The sequence below is a fragment of the Kalmanozyma brasiliensis genome, assembly GCF_000497045.1.
Source record: "Kalmanozyma brasiliensis GHG001 unplaced genomic scaffold PSEUBRA_SCAF15, whole genome shotgun sequence".
NCBI lineage: Eukaryota > Fungi > Basidiomycota > Ustilaginomycetes > Ustilaginales > Kalmanozyma > Kalmanozyma brasiliensis.
In genome coordinates, this window is record NW_015961954.1 from 604 (window position 1) to 21,241 (window position 20,638).

At 58.8% G+C, this 20,638-nt stretch overlaps 9 protein-coding genes across 9 annotated transcripts; 4 read left to right on the plus strand and 5 right to left on the minus strand.

Annotated features, from left to right (window-relative positions):
- Positions 1–1,098: 1,098 nt before the first annotated feature.
- PSEUBRA_001642 (Rcd1) lies at positions 1,099–2,319 on the plus strand (the record flags this gene model as incomplete). The annotated part of the gene is made up of 1 exon (XM_016434868.2): positions 1,099–2,319. One exon carries the CDS (start codon positions 1,099–1,101, stop codon positions 2,317–2,319), a length of 1,221 nt encoding a protein of 406 aa, XP_016293561.2.
- Positions 2,320–2,664: 345 nt separating this feature from the next.
- Positions 2,665–3,404, minus strand: PSEUBRA_001643 (Peptidase M76, ATP23; the record flags this gene model as incomplete). The annotated part of the gene is made up of 2 exons (XM_059464691.1): positions 2,665–2,673; positions 2,754–3,404. 2 exons carry the CDS (start codon positions 3,402–3,404, stop codon positions 2,665–2,667), a joined length of 660 nt encoding a protein of 219 aa, XP_059320804.1.
- A 395-nt stretch (positions 3,405–3,799) lies between these two features.
- PSEUBRA_001644 (uncharacterized protein) lies at positions 3,800–5,005 on the plus strand (the record flags this gene model as incomplete). Its single annotated transcript, XM_016434864.1, has 1 exon — positions 3,800–5,005. The coding sequence occupies one exon, from the start codon at positions 3,800–3,802 to the stop codon at positions 5,003–5,005; it is 1,206 nt and encodes a 401-aa protein (XP_016293563.1).
- Positions 5,006–5,627: 622 nt separating this feature from the next.
- Positions 5,628–7,078, plus strand: PSEUBRA_001645 (Alcohol dehydrogenase GroES-like protein; the record flags this gene model as incomplete). The annotated part of the gene is made up of 4 exons (XM_016434870.1): positions 5,628–5,764; positions 5,828–6,725; positions 6,799–6,832; positions 6,909–7,078. 4 exons carry the CDS (start codon positions 5,628–5,630, stop codon positions 7,076–7,078), a joined length of 1,239 nt encoding a protein of 412 aa, XP_016293564.1.
- Positions 7,079–7,255: 177 nt separating this feature from the next.
- On the minus strand, positions 7,256–7,971 carry PSEUBRA_001646 (uncharacterized protein; the record flags this gene model as incomplete). Its single annotated transcript, XM_016434883.1, has 2 exons — positions 7,256–7,666; positions 7,747–7,971. The coding sequence occupies 2 exons, from the start codon at positions 7,969–7,971 to the stop codon at positions 7,256–7,258; spliced, it is 636 nt and encodes a 211-aa protein (XP_016293565.1).
- A 1,577-nt stretch (positions 7,972–9,548) lies between these two features.
- On the plus strand, positions 9,549–11,105 carry PSEUBRA_001647 (Amino acid/polyamine transporter I; the record flags this gene model as incomplete). Its single annotated transcript, XM_016434862.1, has 1 exon — positions 9,549–11,105. The coding sequence occupies one exon, from the start codon at positions 9,549–9,551 to the stop codon at positions 11,103–11,105; it is 1,557 nt and encodes a 518-aa protein (XP_016293566.1).
- A 333-nt stretch (positions 11,106–11,438) lies between these two features.
- Positions 11,439–14,782, minus strand: PSEUBRA_001648 (AMP-dependent synthetase/ligase; the record flags this gene model as incomplete). Its single annotated transcript, XM_016434880.1, has 2 exons — positions 11,439–14,010; positions 14,139–14,782. 2 exons carry the CDS (start codon positions 14,780–14,782, stop codon positions 11,439–11,441), a joined length of 3,216 nt encoding a protein of 1,071 aa, XP_016293567.1.
- A 1,216-nt stretch (positions 14,783–15,998) lies between these two features.
- On the minus strand, positions 15,999–16,961 carry PSEUBRA_001649 (Eukaryotic phosphomannomutase; the record flags this gene model as incomplete). Its single annotated transcript, XM_016434888.1, has 3 exons — positions 15,999–16,374; positions 16,449–16,511; positions 16,588–16,961. The coding sequence occupies 3 exons, from the start codon at positions 16,959–16,961 to the stop codon at positions 15,999–16,001; spliced, it is 813 nt and encodes a 270-aa protein (XP_016293568.1).
- A 609-nt stretch (positions 16,962–17,570) lies between these two features.
- On the minus strand, positions 17,571–20,204 carry PSEUBRA_001650 (Phosphoesterase domain protein; the record flags this gene model as incomplete). Its single annotated transcript, XM_016434876.1, has 1 exon — positions 17,571–20,204. One exon carries the CDS (start codon positions 20,202–20,204, stop codon positions 17,571–17,573), a length of 2,634 nt encoding a protein of 877 aa, XP_016293569.1.
- Between the last annotated feature and the right edge of the window lie 434 nt (positions 20,205–20,638).

The window sequence follows — 20,638 nt, forward strand, 5'->3', positions numbered from 1 at the left end:
AACATTGCTACTGTCATAGCAACATTGGTAAGCTACCTTTTGAAGCCTACTTGCCTACTGTTGATCTCCCACTGCTGCTATTGAGGGGTTGATTTCCAATAGATACATGTATAACGCTTTGTGCATGTTGAAAATTGCAAGCCGGAAAAATAAAATCCGAAAAATTGGTGTCATTGTGAGAGGTTTGACTGAATCGCGTCGGGAAATCGGAGCGTGATCGCAGGAAATTTCGTAACTGAAATGCGGCAGGCGCCTCCCGATTTGAGAAGAGGCGGAGTCAGAGAGCGCTGTGCTGTGCCGTGTGACCTCAGCGGAAGAAAGCGAAGTGTTGGACTCGATTTTTCTCCTTTTCCATGAAATCACATCGTTTCTTCGGAAGCGTGCGAAAGAGAGAGAGAGAGAGGAAGCACGAAGACAGAGCGGCGTCATACTCTCCGGAGCTAGGAACCAGGTCGGCAGCGAGCTGCATTCGCAGATGGGACAAGGTTTGGTGCGAGTGCAACACCATCTTGTTTGCACCATACTTGCTACCTTCTCGTTCGACCGCAGCTCGCTCTCTATACCTTCTACTCTCAAAGCAGCGACCGTTGCGCTTTCTGTGGACGATCCTTGCGACAACTCAGTGACGGTGTCGAGCTCAATCTTGGCCGGTCGCTCTGTCGGAAGCACACCGTTCTTCTCTTCGGCAACTCCGGTCTCTGTGTATCTCTAGACTTGTCCTGTATCATCACCACCTACGCATCTCTCCAAAAGCTGCATCAGCATTCCCACGCTCGATACCCCTAGTCAGCAAAACGACCCGCCCGCCTTCCGACGACGAACAGCTCTTTGACCCGAATAGACATCGATCGATCGGTCAAGTGCTTCGACACACGCGCCCCACCTCGACACACTTTCTTCACCAGCTCAGCCATCGTTGCTCGTATGTCAGCTCGGGACCATCACTAACACCTAGCTCGGACCGTCATATCAGCACTTAGGACGCCGCTGCCCTCGATCTCCGATACGCGCAGCTCATCGATCGGCTAGGAGCTACCTCCTCCGTCCACTGAAGGAAGCTCGCTTGAAATGGCCGGTCGACCTGGCACCGCAGGCAGCATGCAGAGTCGTATGCTTCACAGCCCTAGCCCCATGCTTGGCAACGGTCTCATCGACGGCGGCAACAATGCTAACACCAATTCGAATGGTGCTCCTCCTCCCGGCATGGGCGGATCTTTAGCCGGCGTTGACCTTGGGCCCTCGATGCTGTCTGCTGCTGGCCCCCCGCCCAATGCTGGACCCACGATGCCAGCAGGTACCGGTCCTGGAGGCACGCCCACTACGGCACTCAGCGTCTACCACCTCATCACGCAGCTCTGCCAACGACCTGAACCCAACGCGACCTCGGCCACCAACCGCAAGCAGGGTTCCGCCTCGCCTCCTCCCTCTGCCAACACCGCTGATGGCGAAAGCAACAGCAAGAACGATGACACGCAGAACAGCAACGGAGACCGCGAAGGCGCCACCTCTCCCAGCGATCTCGACAGCCTGCCTGGATCCTCCGCTCAGCGTGAGCATGCACTGCTGGAGCTGAGCAAGAAGCGCGAACAATACGAGGATCTCGCTCTCGTCCTTTGGCACAGCTTTGGTGTCATGTCGTCGCTGCTTCAGGAGATTGTCTCGGTCTACCCGCTCCTCTCTCCCCCTGCTCTGACGGCCCAAGCGAGCAACAGAGTCTGCAACGCCCTTGCACTTCTTCAATGCGTCGCCTCGCACAGCGAGACCCGCGGCCTATTCCTGCAAGCGCACATCCCGCTCTTCCTCTACCCGTTCCTCAACACCACCTCCAAGACGCGCCCCTTCGAGTACCTCCGCCTCACCTCGCTGGGCGTGATCGGCGCACTGGTCAAGCAGAACGACAACTCGGACGTCATCACGTTCCTCCTATCGACCGAGATCATTCCGCTCTGCTTGCGCATCATGGAGACCGGCTCGGAGCTCAGCAAGACGGTCGCCATTTTCATCGTGCAAAAGATCCTGCTAGACGACATGGGGTTGGCCTACATCTGCCAGACGTACGAGCGCTTCTATGCCGTGGGCACGGTGCTGAGCAACATGGTCAGCCAGATTGTCGAAAGCCAGGCGGTGAGGTTGCTCAAGCACGTTGTCAGGTGCTACCTGCGATTGAGCGACAACCCAAGGGCGAGGGAGGCGTTGCGGGCATGCCTGCCCGGCCCTTTGAGGGACGCCACGTTCAGCCAGCTGCTGAAGAACGATCACATCACCAAGAGATGTCTGGCGACACTGCTGTTGAACCTGTCGGATCGCGTGGAGCAGTGATGCCGGAAACGACGCAGCTTTCCGACTCGCACTCGTCGCCGTCAAGGAAAGACTCGCGTTTCTACAGCAAGCTCACGGCGCATCGCTGGAGCATCAGCACGAACCCTTATACAAGCACGTACAAGGCAATGCACACCAGTTTCGACACCGTCGCCTACGAGCAGATCCCGCAAAAAGCGTAAGCCGCGAGCAGAGATCGTTGCTGTCCCGCCGCCCTTACACCACTTGTTCAACGTAATGCCCTTTTCTATTCGCAGCCAGTGCTCAGATAATGACAAATGTCGTACGGACTGTTGCGGCCGGTGTGATTGCGTCCATAACTATGAGGGTGTTTGAAGACTCGGCTCAGTAGATCTGTGAAAAGAAGAGCAAGTCGGCGCGTTAGTGACCTCCTCTCTCAACCCACCGTCTCGACTCGTCAAATGCAAACTCACCTCGTCAAACGGCCTTGTGTCGCCGAAACAACTCTCAAACACCTCGTCCACCACCCTCTCGGCCTTGTCCTGATCGCCACCGCAGTCCGGATTCGCCATGATGCTCATCACTGCTCTCCTCTTGACACACGTCTGATGTTGCAGCTTGAAGGCGTAGTTCTTCCTTGTGTACTCTCTGCCGAAGCCGCAGTCACCGCTGAGGCTGTTGGCGCGGATCTCGGAGCAGGCAAGATGCCTCAGATTTGTCCAGTCGACGAGGAATCGGCAATGGTCGTACCAGTGTACCATTTCGTGCGAGAGCGTGTCTTCGAGATGCGACTTGTTCATAATGCGGTTCGAGCAGATGAGGATCGAAGAGTGGCTGGTAGGCTCGCCAGGGATCGAGGGCGAGAAGCCGCCTGCTGTGTCGGGCGGACACGGCGCAATGACGAGTTTCGGCTGGGACGGTGGTGATGGGCTTGAGGATGACGAAGATGTCGGTGCGGGGAGGGGTGATGTCGGATTGCAATCAAGCAGGGTGAGGTGTTTCGACATGAATCGGACCATGGGCGAAGTGCGGAAGAGCTGATCGGTCCATTGCTCGCATCGTTCGCGCTCGGCGGTCTCTTGCTTGGTCTCGAGATGAGGGGGTGTCGGTATTGTTGCTGGCATTGTGCTGTGGATTCGAGCGAGGATGAGTGGGAGCGTGGGTGGTGTTGGTCGCCGTCAAGAAGAAACGAGAAGAAGCCTCCACCGGAACCCTGGCATTGGTCTGCAGGCTAATTTTGGGGCCAGGAGGCGGTGTGTTAGACCAGAAGCGATTCAGGGTCCTGCAGCGGCTGAGCTTACAAAATTGGGCCCGTGACCGGCACAGCACTTCTTTGCTCGCTATCATCACACTTCTGCCCGCCTCGACAACGTCACACTCGGCATTCTTCCGACAACGAGCGCAACGGTCACTCCGATTGATTCGCAGGACTTTCTCTTAGTATCAGTCACGATCTCAGTACCGGTAGACGGTTGATCCGAAGAAGCACAGCATCGACGGTTTGCTTTCTCACGCCACGATGGGTTACCTCCCCTCTTTCGGATCCATCGTCCGCGTCGTCGGCGGTGTGTTGGCAGTCGGTCTCGTCTCTACCGCTGGACTTCTCTACCGATATCAAACGTCACTCATCTATCCAGCTGGCTTCCCAGCGGGGTCCAAAGCCGAGGTCAATACTCCTGATGAATACGATCTGCCGTACATCGAGGAGGAGCTCATCACACCGGACTCGGAGCGCATACGCATCTTTGTCATGCTGCAAGGTACCAAGCTCGCCACACGGAGACCCACGCCCAAGATACAAGAGGTCGACGACGAGAAGCCTCCGCAGATCGAACGGAAGTCGACACCAACACAGACGGGCATGGTACCATTAGACGTGGTCGACGCCGATCTAGCGTCCCAGCGCCCCACTGTTCTGTTTCTCCATGCAAACGCCGGCAACATGGGTCACCGACTACCACTAGCAGCCGTCTTCTACAAGCGCTTTGGCTGCAACGTCATCATGCTCAGCTACCGTGGGTACGGCTTCTCCTCTGGCAAAGCCAACGAGCGCGGCATCAAGATCGACACACAGACCACACTCGACTACATTCGCTCTCACCCGTCTCTCTCCTCGACGATCCTGGTTGCGTATGGACAGAGCATCGGTGGAGCGGTAGCTATTGACCTCGCCGCACGCAACCCAGCCTCGGTGCACGCGCTTGTCCTCGAAAACACCTTCCTCAGCATCCCCGAACTCATCCCGCACGTCCTGCCGCCCGTACGGCCATTTGTCTTCCTCTGTCGAGAGTTCTGGAACTCGGGCATCATTATTGGCAAAATCTCAACCAAAGTACCCACGCTCTTCCTGTCGGGAAGGCAGGACGAGCTGGTGCCTCCCGCCCACATGGACGCCCTCTTTGAACGCTGCAACAGCAAGGTCAAGGTCAAGAAGGAGTTCCGCGACGGAACTCATAACGATACTTGCATCAAGAGCGGCTATTTTGAGGCGATCGGCGAGTTCTTGATGGCGCATGTAGTCGGGCTAGTGCGTGACAAGGCGGCGACGGCGACGGGAGAGAAGCTCGACCACGAATCGACGGGCGGTGCGAAGAAGGACAGCGAGGACGAGTCGGATGGCTGGGATAGGATGAGCCATTCCGAGGTCAAAGACGAGCTTAAGATGGGCGAAGTCAAGGAGAAGGATGCCGATGCGCCCACCCTGAGCAAGGCACCGAAGTTGTGAGGAGCTGTCTTCTGTGGATGCATGCCAAATCGACCATCTTTGCCATCCCTCGATCTGATGAGCTTGGGCTTGAGTTCTACGTGCTAGAAGACATGCACTCCCGCTGTAACACAGCACAAATGCTGACCTCAAGAGGAACAGACGTCGAATGATTCCAAGTATGCTCGTCACTGACGCTGACCTGCCATCGCCGATGTGACCACCAACGCTATCGTGATCTGCTACCGAACCCCACAAGCTCGCCAAAACCTTAATTCGCCGTTTCCCCGCAAAAAAGAACACCTGTCACGACCGCCGTGTCTTCCGCACTTGTCTTCGCCCGAGAACTTGTTCACTCTCCGACTGTATTGACCTCGCTCCGCTTTGCGGACTGTCGTGTGCGATTCACTGCGCTCAGATCATGTCTTCCGTGCGGTCGGTGATGCCTGCTTGACCGAGGGCAGCGAGTTTATGAACGCAAGTTGCACCGCCATGTTCTTACGCCATGCTGTGGGCTCACCGCCAAGGGGACCGATTGCCCTAGCCGAGCGTGTTGTCTGAGCGAGCTCCGCGTTGAGACGTGCGTCAGACCGAGTCTCTCGTGAGCTACGACCACCAACATCATCAAGACTGACGGCCCATCATGACGCAAATACTCGAAGCCAAAGCGCTCGTCGTCGATGAAGCCAAGGGACCATTCAAGCTGGTCGACATCCAGCTCGATCTTGCCGAGCTTCAGTCGGACGAGGTGATTGTCCGGTTTAAACACACAGGTGTATGGTGAGTGGTCCGCCTTCAGTTCTTTGCTGCTCAGACCTGTCACTGACCCACTCGAGGCAACAGCCACACCGACATCAACTCTCGCAACCTGGCCACACCCGACCTTCTGCCCTGCATCTACGGCCACGAGGGAGCCGGCGTGGTCGAGCATCTGTCGAGCACCTTCAGTGGCGATCTGAAAGTGGGCGATTCGGTACTGGCGAGCTTCTGCAGCTGTGGCGGCTGTAACAACTGTCTGTCCAGTCGTCCGGCCTACTGCGACATCTTTGTTCCTATGAACCTCGTCAACTACACCAAGGACATGCAGCATGTCACTGTCCCTTACACTGCGCAAGACGGCAGCAAAGGCGAGGCGCAGATCAAGTACTTTGGCCAGAGCTCCTTCTCCAGCCGCATGGCTGTCACCGACCGCAGCCTGACCAAGGTGAGCGCCAATGCCCCCACCAAGCTGGTCTGCGCCCTGGCCTGCGGCTTCCAGACGGGCTTCGCAACCGTCTTTGAAAAAGCGCCCTCGGACCAGCCTCGCTCGTTTGAGCTGTTCGATTCCGCTGGCGTCCCTATCCCTGCTTCTGCACGAACGTCATCCCGTTACGAGCGCAGTCAGCAGACCCTTCTCGTGACCGGCATGGGCGGTGTCGGCCTGGGCGCCATCTACGGCGGCAAGACGCTCGGGTTTGGCGCCATCATCGCGTGCGATCTCAACGACAGCCGGCTCGAGCTTGCCAAAGAAATTGGCGCCACTCATGTGATCAATGTCAAAGGTCTGGATACGGCGGCATTTGCGGCCAAGGTGAAGGAATGCAGCGCTGATGGGAGGGGTGCTTCCTTGGCGATTGAGGCGAGCGGGTCGCCGGTTGCGATCGGGAATGCGATCATGGCGCTCGCGGTGGGAGGCAGGTCGGTGGTGGTTGGCGCGCCGCCGCCGGAGGCTCCGCTGCCCGTGCCTCACGCTTACATCTTGGTAGGTCACAGCAACGGAATGATTCGAGGAAGGAAAGTCGCTGACATTGTGAGTGCCTGTTTGGGTTCTACAGGCGCAAGCAGCCTCGGTCGAGGGCCTTCTCATGGGTCAGTGAACCATCAGATCCTTCTTCCCACTTCTCAGCTGCCAGATCTGACGTCTTCCGCGATTTCCCTCGAACAGGCAACTCCGTGCCCTCCATTACGCTCCCCTATCTGGTGAGCAAGCTCGAGGCTGGCGAGCTCCAATTCCTCGAAAAGATGGTGGCGGTCTACCAGCCTGCCGACATGAACAAGGCGGTCGAGGATCAGGAGAGCGGGCGCGTCATCAAGCCTGTCATTGAGTGGGCCTAGATCACAAACTCGCAATGGAAAGGAATGCGTGTGCTTCTGCTTTGCTTCAACGATGAGAAATTGAGGACCCAAAAGGTGCACTTTGAATTCGAGGCGCAGCGGAGGGGCATGTCCAAGATGGCAAGCTGCGTCCTGTTCTTGACCCTGCACCCATTGTGTGATACGCCGTGCATACGTCTAGGAAGGGCACGTGCCGTTGCCCTGGATCAACGTCGCATTCAGCCCCTGTGCGACCGCCTCGATGGAACTGGAGTGCGCGACGTCGAAGATCTTGTACGCCGGTCCGGGCTTGTCGAAGCAGTACCTGCCCGTGAAGGTGATAAACGTCGCCTTGCCCGCACAGATCGATTCGACCCGCAGGTCCTCCGTGTAGCTGCCGAAGAGCACCACCTCATCGGGCGGGTCGTCGGCCACGGCACCCGTCACGTTGATGGGACCGTTGACCAGGTGCCACTGAAGCTCGAGCAGGGTCGGCTTGGCAGTGTACTTGATCAGCTGCTCGTGCAGGATCGTGCCTGCAAAGTCAATCTCGCGGATCGAACCGACGGTGTTGTCCGGCCCGACGGTGCGGTTGGGCGGCAGTCCGATCTGAAGTGTACGACAAAGCACTTTGGTCGTCAGCGTGGGCGAAGGGCAGGAGATATGAAGAAAGCGATCGGGATACTCACATACCACACCTCGTCGTAGAACGAGCCCACTTTGGCGTAGAACTCTTTCGCAGGGACGTCATACCGCGCTGTGAAGAATTCGAAGCCTGGGGTGGTGCCGGCGGGACATTCGGGGTCCCTGTAATAAGGAGGGTTCTTGTTTCGTGCCGCCAGCTCGGTCGCCGGGACAGGACTGGTTGCGCCCAGCAGAGGAAGTAGCGCTGTGAGGAGTGCGAATGACCACATTGTCGAGACTTGAATTGCGAAACGCAGGGGGAACGATGCACCTAGATGGCGCACGCAGCGACCTTATAAGGCTTGTCGGAGGGCCGCGGTCGGCCTGCAGATCATCGTCGCACAATTACATCCGATGGCATGGCGGTCTCACTTATGGAGCTCAGCCAGCTGCCAAAACAGCCGACTGGGCCATCAAACGAGGCTCAACGCAGCGGGCTCGGACTCATACGGGCACGATGATGGCTGCTGCGCTTGGACTGAACAACAAATGCAAGCGAGATCGTCGCTCAGTGCCGAAGTAGGCTAATGGTATTCAGCCGAGGTCGGGAGCTCACTGCTATCGTTGAACTTCGGACTGCGGCGAACAGAGCAGCAGCGCGGATAGCCGAACTTGCAGCTCTATCTTGTTTGCAGCACGGTGGTCAACTGACCTGCAGCGCATAAATCTATCAAAGTGGAACAAAGGAAGTCGGACTTGCTCTTGTTTATCTTATCGGATGATATGGTCACGAGGAGAAGGGGCACTAGGGAGCGGATAGCGCGGTTACAGCGCGTCCACGTCCATACAGAAAGTCGATGGGAGGGTAAGAGCCTCAGCGCGAACGACAGTTCCAGGGAAGGCACACGCTGTGAGCTGAATGGATACCCGACTAGAGCCAAATTTACCCTCATGTTGCCCCGTTACGGAGCTGGTACGCAGAGAAGGCCAACGATGTCAAACAGGGTCGCGGCAAGCGCGTCTATGCATGCCATACACAGATACTGGGCCGCAGGTTGAGGTATCTCTGGATGCCGATCCAGCCGCGCGAAGCGCGGTCCTACTGCTCTGGCTCCTCCTTGTTTTCGCGTCCGCCGGCACCCCTTCAAGCCTTGAACCCTTGCCGCATGACCTCCTTTTCCCGCGTGGATAGTCTCTGATACCGTAGAGCCGCGACGATCTGCTGCCTTGCCACTGTTCCGGGTCGGTATCGCAGCTCAGAAGCTGTCCTGCCTTGTCGCGCACATATGCAATACGCTAAGCTGGCAGAGCTTGAGCCTTCTGATCTCGGCAGCCGCAATGACAGTTCTACCACAGACAAAGAACCAAGAGGATCTCTATCAATTCCGCACTCCGCTCTCGCATCAACAATGCAGGCGAATTGCCACCTTGCTCTCATTGGTTGCCCCCGCGCTTGTACCTGAACCTTGTTGTCTGAGCGGGTTGCCCTTGTGCCCCGTCTTTTTGTCCTTGCCGCGGTCACTATCTCTGCTCTACCAGGGCCGGCTATCAAGCTCGATTGCTCCACTCGAAGCTCAAGCCGGACCTCGAATGCTGACCTCGTTCCTGAACGACAACGATCTTGCTGCGCTTTGTATATATGTAGCGTGGCCGCTTGGCTGCCCCACGATCAATGCCGTCCGTCTCCCCCCACCGGTCCTTATTCTGAGCATTCCACATCGCCGCTCCGCCGCTCGACACACCAGGCACCATCTTCAGCGTCCGCGACCGCACCATCAAGACCTGCGCCTCTCGTTGGTCTCATACCCCTGTCCACTTCCATTCACGACAGTAAGGACTGCTCCCGTCGCACAGACGCATGGCCACCATGTCAGACGCTTCCGACCACAAGAAGGGCGCCGAGGTCGGACACTCGAGCGAAGTCGCGAGCTATGCCGGTCACGATCACGTCTCCGAGCCGCTCATTCGCCAGTTCGGCCTGATGCCGCTTCTTGGCGTTGGCCTGCTCGGCGCGGGCTACTGGGCCGGCCAGATCGTCACCATGGTCACGGTCCTCAGCGTTGGCGGCCCGCCCGGTCTCTTTTGGGGTATCTTCGTTTGCGCCTTCTGCATCCTCTGCATCGCCATCTCACTGGCCGAGCTTGCCTCCGCCTACCCGACCGCAGGAGGTGTCCTCGACTGGGCCTACGAGGGATCCTCCAAGTCGAGCCGTAAGTTTGTCGCGTGGACCACTGCCTGGCTCAACACGTTTGCGTGGATCGTCACTGCGACCACCTGGGCCTCCCTTGTCGCGCAGCAGGTGCTTGCGCTCGCCGTGCTCTACCACCCGGACTATGTCATCAAGCAGTGGCACACGTGGCTCTTGCTCCAAGCCGTCCTCATCGTCGGTCTGCTCGTCAATCTCTTCGCGGTCAAGATCATGCCTGCGCTCGACAAGATCGGACTGGTGACCTTCTTCACCGGCTGCATTGTGCTTAGCATCACCGTCGTCGCTACCGCCCCCTCGCATCAGTCGGCGCGCTTCGTCTTCGTCGACATCATCAACTCCACCGGCTGGAGCTCCAACGGTCTCGTCTGGTGTCTCGGCCAGATCGCCACCTCGGGCGCTTTTATCCTCATCGACTCGCCTAGCCATCTGTCCGAAGAGACTATCGAGCCGGAGAAGAACGTGCCCAAGGCGATGGTCTATTCGGTGCTCATCGGCACTGTAACGGGGCTGTTCGTGACGCTGTGCTTCATGTTCTCGATCGTGGATGTGGATGGTGTGCTGACGAGCGCTACGGGCGTGCCGTACATCCAGATCATCCGCAACGCGACGCAGAGCAACGGCGCGACGGTGGTGCTGTCGCTCTTCATGATCATCCTCTCCATGTACGGCGCCGTGACCTCGGTGACGGTCGCAAGCCGTGTCTCGTGGGCTTTCGCGCGCGATGGCGGTCTCCTATTCCCGAAAACCTTCAGCAAGATGTCGACGAGCCTCCATGTGCCCGTCCAATCGCTGCTGCTGTGCGTCCTCATCTCGAGCTGCGTCGGCGTCATCTACCTCGGTAGCATCACTGCGTTCAACTCGTTCCTCGCCGCGCTCACTATCCTCTTCTTCGCATGCTACGCCATGGTCATCGGCTCGTTCATGCTGAATGGACGGTACATCGAGAAGCGCGGACCGTACAAGCTCAGCTCGACGGTCGGTTGGACCGTCAATGTCATCGCGATGGTGTACATGATCTTCTTCGGGGTCATCTTCTGCTTCCCCTTCGTCTACCCGCCGACGGCAAACACGATGAACTGGTCGAGCGTCATCTTGGTCGGTGTGGTGCTCCTGTCAAGCGTGGGTTACGTCACTTGGGGCAGAAACAGCTACGCCGGGCCCAGTGGAGCCGTCATGGCCGAACGCATCGGTCAGAGTGCTGCAGCCACTGCCTGAACCATCAACACCACTCCGCCAATTGTCGGCGAGAACATCTGTATCATTAGTCTCTACCCCTCGTCACGTAATAGTATACCATCTGAAGGCACAAATGGACCGGCTTGACAAACAGGTCCGCGCGCGTGCGGCGCTAAGGCATGCAACACTGTTCTTTCATTACGTTGAGCCGGAGCTGGCGTGAGAGACATGAGGGACATGAAGGACATGGACACTTGAACGCGAGAAGCTTGGGAAGCGGGACGACACGAGGGCTAACAGGAGACGAACCGGGCACGACGAGTGGGCCTAGCCACATTTCAGCGACTCAATCGCACTGCAAGATCGAGTTGATCACTTGAGGAACCCGCTTGCCTTCCACGCAGCAACGATCTTGCCGACCAACTCGGCATCCGTGGGGACCAGCCTCTCCTCGAGCTGCTGCTTGAGCCCCAGGTCGGCGAAAACCTCGCGCAGACGCTCGGTGCTGTACACCTGGTCCGACGCGAGTCCTCCGCCCGGCGAGGCGCGGAAGAACTCGAGCAGCTTGATGGTCGGGTTGCGCGCCGGGTCCGGGTCCGACTCCTCGAGGCGGCGCACCCACTCGGTCGGGTCGACCATCTCTACCTCCCCGCCGAGGTTGACCCTAAGCATCTGCACCACCTGTCGCCAGGGTACGGTAGCCGGGTTCAGCACGTGCACTACACCCTGCAGTCTTTCGGGAAGGAGCAGTCTCGCAATGATGAACGCCGAATCGTCCACCGGCTGCCAGCTGATGTTTCCAGGCAGATCAGGCAAACATCCGACAACCTGCGCCGACTTGATGGTGAGAGGCATGGCTTCCGTCTCGTTCCACACTCCTGCTTTGCGATCGCCGACCATCTGGCCAATTCGCGCGAGGACCGCATCGAATCCACCCCCGACGTGGTGCTGCGCATAGGCGCACAGCTGCTCGACGATCCACTTGGAGCGGCCGTAGCCCAGCGGCGAGGCTTGCTGAATTGTCGGCGCGACCGATTCCTCCACGGAACTGCCGGTGTTCATGGCAGCAGAGACCGAGGAGGAGTAGATATAGCGTGGGGTCAGGGTGGCCGGTGTGCCGGCGACGAGGTTGATGAGAGCGACAGAGCCGACGATGGGAGATCGAAATGAGGAGATGGACATGTTGAAGTTGACCGGCCAGCCGTTGTCGATCACCGCGGTGGTGGTGGTCGAAACGAGTTGCCATGCATCTGCGTTCAGGCCGAGGTGGGGTTTGTCGAGCTGAGCGGCGAAGCACAGGATGGAGGTCTGGGTCGACGTGGCGAGGGCGTCGAGCGTGTCCAGCTTGCGGACCTGCAGCGAGGAGTCAGTGCGCTCGAGAGCGTCGGCATCGGTGGGTGCGCGGTTCAGGCAGATCACCCGCTCGACCATGTCGAGGTGAGCCAGCTGGTGCAAAAGGTGGGCGCCAAGGGACCCCGTCGAGCCGGTCAGCACCACCGTCTGCTTCGCGGTTCCCTTCTGCACCACGTCGGACGCCAGCTTCGCATCGCGCGTGATGATTCGACCCTTCATCTCCTCCAGCAGCGCAAGCGCACTTTCGATCTCGGCTCGATCCTGCTCTTGGCTGCTCGAACCCTCGCCACGACTGTGCTTGAGCACGCACTTGGCCAGCTTGGCGACGGTCGGGTGCTCAAATACGAGATTGGCGGGCAGCGCCGACTGCAGCCGAACGCGCTGTTGGAGCAAGTTGCGGATGCGCGTGGCTTGCAGCGAGTCGACGCCGAGCGTGATGAGGTCTGCGTCTCGCAGCTCGGTCTCGAGCTGCTTGGAAGGAGTGCCGACAACCTCGGCGAGGATCTCGGCGACGATCGTGACACTCGCCGTCTCGTCCGTCAGCGTCATCTTGGCACCCTCGGCGGGTCCGGCATCGTACTTTGCGTAAAGCTCGTCGATCTCGCGCTCGAAAGCACGTGCGACCTTGGCGCGGATCAACGACCCCTTGTCGGCCGCAGGAAGCTTCGTTCCAGCCGGCAGAATCATGACCAGCTCCGGAATGATCTGCGAGTGCGACGGTGCTTCGGCGTTGCCGCTCTCCACTGCGGACCAGATGAGCTTTTCGAGCCGCTGCGTTTCCGTCTGAGATGAAGCTTGGGTCTCGGCCTGTTGGAACGCCTTCTCGCTCGGTACCACCAGAATACCGGTCTGCGAGCGGCCCGCGCCGAAAATCAGACAGTCGGCGACGTAGAGCGACGCACGAATGGCCAGCTCCATGGGGACCGGGTTGGTCTTCTCGCCGTTGTAATGGACGAGGGTGTCGTCTGCGCGGCCGGCGTACTTCCACAGCCCCTCGCGCGTCGGGTGCTTGACGAACAGATCACGCGTAGCGTACGAGCCATCGGGACGGTTGCTCTCGGTGAGCGAGGGGAAGCCGGGGAGCACCACCATTTCGTACGGCCCCTCCTTGTCTGTGCCTGTGTTCTCGAATGCGATGTAGTCCTTGGCGTTGAGGATCGGGCGGACGTACTCCCACTCCTTGTCGGTGGCAAAGTCGCGTGCGCTCGACAGGAGGAAGCCGGCCTCGGTGGAGCCGATGCCGTTCTGCAGCGCGACGTTGTGCTCGTTGACCAGCGTGTTTCCGATAGCAGTCGGGCAGGCGGCGCCACCAAACGTGACCAGCGTGAAGCTCTGAAGCGCGCGCAAGCCGGCGGGAGACTCGGCAAGAAGCTTGAGGACGAACGGCACGATGAACGCCTGCTTGGCCGTGCTCCTGCCGATCGCTGCGGCGATGAGGTCGGCTGTGAGGCGGCTGGTGTACATGTAGAGCTTCTTGGTGGACAGCATGGGCGAGAGGAGAGTGTTGAAGCCGCTCACGTGGAAGAGTGGCATCGTCGAAAACGTGTCGGTGGCTCCCGTTGTGAACAGCTTGTTGGCCGACTCGTGGTGACTAGCATGAAGCGGTGGAGCAAAGACGCAAAGCGCGAAATTAAAGGTTAGCCAAAGGGCCGCTACAGAAGCAATGAGGGGATGATGGGCTGCAAGGTCCATTCTAGTCGAACATTCGGAGGGACTTACGTGAACGTGCTTGGTTTGGGAAAGCTGGTCGAACCACTCGAGTGGAGAACGCTGGCCTTCTCTGAAGCTTCCTCCTCGGAAGTAAGCTCCGAAATGTATTGAGCGCGATCCATCGACGCAGCGAGCGACAGGCTCACTGCTTCAGCAACGGTGTTCCGCCTCATAATCTCAACCGAGCCCAACTCCTGCTGACCGAGCTCGACCTTGAGCGCAGCGGCAGCCTTGCTCTGCTCATCGCTGTACAGAACGTGCTTGGTCTTGGTGATCCTGACCAAGTGAGCGAGGGCAGCGGTGGAATTGTTGGTCGAGAGATAGACGACGCAGTGCCCGGCACGGTAGAGAGCCAGCGCATTGAGAGCGTAGTCGAAGCTGCTCGGGGCGAGGATGGCGACGGTCCGAGTTGGGATGTTGCGTCGTTTGGGAGGCAGCTTGGCGGCGTACGAGGCGCAGAGCTGGTTGAGGAGCTGGTCGATCTGGCCATAGGTGTACTCGTCCCAGGCGAAAGTGGAAGCGTCGTTGTCAAACCCAGGTCGAGGGACACACAGGAAGATCTTGTCGCGATGCGTCTTAGCGCGGGCGGCGAACAGGGCGTTGAGCGACGCCGGGGCGAAAGGCTCGGCGGTCGGCGAGCTGTCGATGGACATGATGGCAGCCGAGGGTTGTTCAGGATTGCTGATCTTGATGCGCTGTTCCTGGAGAGAAAGGCTGAGAAGACCCTGGAGTCGATGAAGCCAAGTCGGACGGTCTGCGAAAGTCTCTTTATTTATCTGCGTGGCGACCAGTACATGAGCGCCTTGGATCCAGTGCCGACATCGCAAGAAGAAGATCAAAGTGATGAGCTTGCCTCTGAACTCTCGCCGCCGGGATCCGTTCCGATGCAGTAAGGTTAATTTGCTGCCGAAGCATGCCTCGCAGACGAGCCCACAAGGCTTGGCATTGGGCTACCTTCATCCCAAGCTTAACCGTGGGCCTGCATTCCAAGCTTCATCGATAACGAATCGAACAGAGCATCCGCCGGCACGCGAAGCTACCGGCGCTACCTGTCAGGAATGCTGACGACACCTTGGTCTGCCTACGTCCCAAGCTTGATCGTGATTGAATTGAAGGGGATCCGTCGGAACGCGAAGCTACCTAGGTTAGCTCACGGGTATGCTGACGAAGCATTGGAGTGCCTACATCCCAGGCTTGAGCTTGAGCAGCTTGAGCTTGAGAAGATCCACCGGCACGCGAAGTTAGTGGCGTGGGCTCTCAGGGGTGCTGTCGACAGGCGTTATCGAGCGGAGCTTAGAAGGCTCGACGGCATGCCGATGCAATCTTGAGATGGCATGCCGATGCAAGCTCGGCGGCCTAACACGCGAGCCCACTATGCATGACATTGGTCTGCCTAAGCTCGATCGTGAACGGACTGACTGAAAGCAAAGGATCCGTCGGCACGCGAAGCTAGCAGCGATCGCTCTGCTCACGGGGCTGGCGATGGCATGCCGTTGCAAGCTCGGCCGGCCTAACACACAAGCCCACAAGGCAGATGCCGATGCAAACCTCGGCGGATAGAACCCACGATCCCAAGCTCACGTCGATCCAAGCAAGGCCAATCGGGGATCAAAGCGTTGCGATCCCGCTAGATGCCGCTGGCTACCCCTGAAGATGGCTCGTTACCTCAGTAGCCTCTTTCGCTTCGAGTACGAGCACATCATCTTCATCCGGCAGCAAGCGCACCGGTGCATCTGCGCGCCAAGTTCGACCTCGATGCATTGCCGATCAGGTCGCTCGCTCAATTTCGGCCCTTCTTCGCATCCAGGCGCGAGTTCTGCAAATCGGTCTGCTGTGTATTCCCTCGATACTCTATATCCTCGCTTCGAGTCAAGCCAGGTCGAACAACGCCTTCAGCTGCGCCATGGTATCCTGCGGGTTGGTCACCGTATGACCCTCGGTCCTAGGATCCTCAAAGATCTCATTGTCGTTGCCGCCCTTGTAGGTCTTGTCACCGAAAAAGTGAATCGCATCCCAGCCGAGGTCGCTGGCCGTCTTGCTGGCTTCGACGCTGAAGCCGGGAAGGCAGACGTTGCGAAGCGCATACGTCTTGTCCCAACCACACGGGAAGACGTCGAACGAGATCTGACCGCCGATCGAGTAGGTGAGGCCGTAGTCCGGGAACTGGGCTTTGAGGGCCGAGACGAAGGTGCTGCGGATGTTGTGCGTCTTGTCGTACTGCTCGAAGGCGATGCGCTCGTCGATGCTGCGGAAAGGAGGGGGAGAGCAGTCAGTATCAAGGCTGTTGCTGGAGAAAGCGAGGGTGTGAGCGTCACTTACGAAGCGTTCCTGCCAATGGGCGAGACGTTGATCATTCCGTTCCTAAACTCGATAAACGTTCCACTGTGTGCATCATTCCACAGAACAAGGATCAGTCCCTTTGCCCTTCCTCATCATCTCTCGTCGTCGCATCACTTACCGCATGACAGGCAGTTCCAATTCGCTGATGTACCGCAAGCAAAACCTGGCGAGCTTCTTGTACTTCTCCTCGCCCAACCAGCCGATAAAACTCTGACTGTCGAGCTGCGTTCCATCCTTAAACGCGGTGAGTCCGTTTTCGGCGAAGACGTAGTCGAATTCGCTCGTGAAGTCCTTGGACCCGATCTGGAGTTGTTCACGGACCTTTTTGAGATCGCTTCCTCCCACGACGCCGATGACGCACTGGGTGCGCAGCTTGGCGAGCAACGCGTGGAATTCGGGCGTGATGGTCTGGCGCGCGAGCGAGAGCGTGCCGTCGACGTCAAACAGGCAGAGAGTGCGCGGGTGTGCGCGGTCGCTGTATTGGTTGACCATGGCGATCTGCGAAGATGTGTGTGTTGGTGGTGGTGAGGAAGGTGAGGAAGAAAAAAGTGTCGGAGGACGAAATGCGGTTGCTCTGTGCGTTGGCTGCCACGTTTGAGCGTCGCTCAGGGTCCAACACCGGGTTTGGCCTGCAGCTTCGTATGCACCCACGGGAAGCAGGGTTTTTTCCGCCGTGTCTCACTTGATCCTCCCCTTCGCCCGTTCGTTCTGCACGCCTCGTAGTCTGAGCAGGCATTTTGATGTCGATGCGCATGCTCGTCGACGTGTACACCAGTGCAAAGGGGCGACAGCATCAACGACGTCGACGTGGAAGCCTTCCCGAGTCAACCTTGGCGCCACATCGAAGCCCGCGCCCTGTTCTTGACGTTAGCCGAGGGGGAAGACGTGTCACTGCAATTTCGCCCAGAAAAAACAACGCCGAGCGGCGGGAAGGCTCGGAAGCAACACGTCGATCCCATCCTCGCACACAAACAATGAGCGCGGCACCACGTGCTTGACCTCTCACAGTCTGTCAGGCACACACTCAACGTCGAACACGGAGGGTGAAATGAGATCATTGACGTGCGCATACAAGCGCCTCGTTCGTGTGAGAGTGACGCATCATCGCCGCCCAGCCCGTCGTCCACCCGCCCGACTCGCCGGCTCGACAAAGTCATCATCATCCTCACCCTGATCGTCCACAATCGCGTCCTCCTCATCGTCGCTGATCTGAATGCTCTCCTGCTGCTGTTGCTGTCGTTGACGCGATGCAGCCGGCTTTACTGCTGCCCTGCTCTTCGCTGGTGTTGCAGCCGCTGTCGCCCTGCTACGGCTCTTGCTCGGCTTCGAGGCGGCATTCTGCTTGCTGAGCATGTCGAGCACGCTTGCGTGGCCTCGAGTGGGCGCGGGTGCAGGTGTGGAGGGTCGCTCGTCGATTGCCATGTCCGATTCTTCGTCTTGCCCCTCGGCGTAGGCTGATTCGGGGCCGAGGAAGGTTGGGGCTGGAGTGCGGGAGGACGAGGCGGTTGCACGAGCGGGTGTTCGAGCAGCGGTGCGAGACGCAGCTGGAGCTTTCCTGGCTCGGCTTGTCGAAGCCGCGGCGGCGCCCTGTCGGGTCGCCCCTCGGCGAGTGCTGCTGGCAACGCTCGCTCCGTCATCAAAGTCATCCTCCTCGTCTTCCTCGTCATGGTCGTGAGCAGCACGGGCATTTCGTCCCCTGCCACCGCCTCTAGCCGGCGCGGCAGCACGAGGCGGCTCGAGATCATCCATCATCGAATCATCCGACTCGTTCCCCCTCGCTGCCCTCGCATTGCGCTGCGCACCCTCCATCTCGAGCTCCATCTCTCGCCTCTGCTCCTGCTGCTGCTGCCTCAATCGCTCCAGCTCTCCCTCGATGCGCGACTCTTCCGGATCGATCGTCACCAACCCTTTGACGGTGTTTTTGAGCATCTTGGTGACAAAGCTGTCGATCGCCTCCCTGTCGTCCTTTTCGACAAAGTTGAGCACCGCGCCCTCCAGACCCTCGGGATTGAGAATGTCGAGATTCTGCGCCTGGAGGTATTCCTGGACCAGCTTGCCCACGTCCACCTTCTCGAGCCGTTCGACGGCCAGTAGGCCTTCCTCTTCCACGTCAACGTAGGCGCTCGGTCCATTGGCAGCGTCGGCCTGGTCGCGACGTCCACTGCGCAGACTCTTGCGTTTGGTGAATTGAAGCACTTCTTTGGGGTTTGCTACCTTGCCGGCAAACTCCTGCCCGAAGCGTTGCGGATTGCTGATCTCCTGATTCGTGTACTCGACGCGCAATCGTACGAGCGGCAGGGGCATCTCCCGGTCCGGATATCGCTTCTTGAACTCCTGCTTGGCTCGCACAATCAGACCTTCCACCCGCTTACGCAGGAGCTTGATGATGTCGCTCCGCTCCGACGACAAACCTGCCTCCTCGAGCTCCTCGGACAGCACCATGTCGTCCATCACAAACGGCCTTACTGTCTGCAGCGGGATAGGCTCGATGAGGAAATCCGTCTTCTCAACGTGAACGATTGCAACGCACTTTTCGACCGTCTCTCCCTGACTGAGACTCGTAGCCACGCTGCTGCCCGGCTGCGTGATGTGGTACTTCTTCTCGGTGACCGGTTGCGGGTTGATCATCTGCTCGTGCTCGTGGCCCCAGACCACCAGATGGATCGAGTCGTCGAACATCGTCTCGGGCACGCACGCTTTCGGATTGTGCGCAACCCGGTTCTGATGCACGCACAGGATGTTGAACCACGAATCGGGGTCTTCGGAGGGTCGATACATCCGGACGCGGTTGGTGCGAAGTTCGAAGTGCATCCGCTCGTCTTTGATGTTGCCCATGCCGTAGAGGGCGAGTTTCGTCTGGCCTTTTTGGAGGAGGACGGGCTTGATGCGGATGCCCTTTTCCGCGAAGGCACCGCCTCGTGCTGTTCGTGCGGCCGATGAGCCGGCGGTCGCGTCGTCAGAGGGGAGCTCGATCTTGCCAAAGTAGTTGATCAGGCCCGAGACCGACAGCAGGTCAAGCGCTGATAGTGCGCCTGTCTCACCAACGCCTTGCGGATCGTCGTGATTGCCGTGGATCGAAAACACCGGGATGCCGACATTGAGATTCGGATCTTCGTAGTTGATAGCTGGAAAGTCTCTACCGGGAAGCGCACCGTCATTGGGGTCGCTCAGCAGCTCGACCGAGATGGGCTTGTCTCCGAGTGTGTACTGTCTCAGCAACGCCATCGTCTGATGCAGCGTAGCTCGACTCGGCTTGTTCTCATGGAAAAGATCTCCTCCAAGCAAGATGAAGTCGACCTCGTGCTGCACCGCCAATTGGAGGATCTCTTCGAAGGTGCGGATCGAGTCTTGACCACGAACGGGGTCGCGCTCCATGTAGCCGATGTGGTTGTCAGTGGCGAGCATGATCTTGATGTGATCGCCTTCGCTTTGCGCCGAGAAGGTGGAAGGCGGAAGCTGTTGAGCGTTTGTCCCGGTGTCGTGTTCGTCAGCGAGCTGATCTGCCTCAGGCTCAGCCTCGACGTCCATCTCAGCTTCGGACGCTTCTTCGAGCTCTTGCACCTGACCAGATGCGCCGCTCCGTGTTCGACGGTGCGTACGGGTATGACTGGGCTGGTCGGTCTGGACATGGTCCTGGTGCTGAGAGGTGGAGGATTCGAGCTGATCGTGCTCTTCGCTGTTGCGCTGCGATGCCGTTGACCTTTGCGTGCCGGTCCGGCGTGTGAGGCGGACCATGATGATGTCTCTAGACTGCTTGCGTAACAACCGCCAGTGGCTACTACTTCAGCCTGCGCCGGTGTGTCGGTAGCTGTCTGCTTCGACGAGTCAAGCGGCTTCGACCGATCGACGACCCTTTAGGCCGAGCGCATGCTACTTCGACCGGCGGTGACTTTGCGTCCAAGCTTGCGATGGCTGCGCAAGTGTCGGGTGGTGATGTGAGTATGGCGCCGATGGTGGCAACGAGACCAGACGGGCGAAGGTGATGGGAGGAGGCAGGAAGGAAAGGCTCGGTCAGCCCGAAATGAGGTTGCTGCGCTTCTTCTGACACGAGACCAACACCTTCTTGGCCAAGGCGCGTGAGTGGTGGGGAATTTTTGGCTGCGGGACCCTGAGTAGCTCAGAGGTGGAGGCGAACAACCTCATCCCATACCTCAAGTCCATGCTTCCTT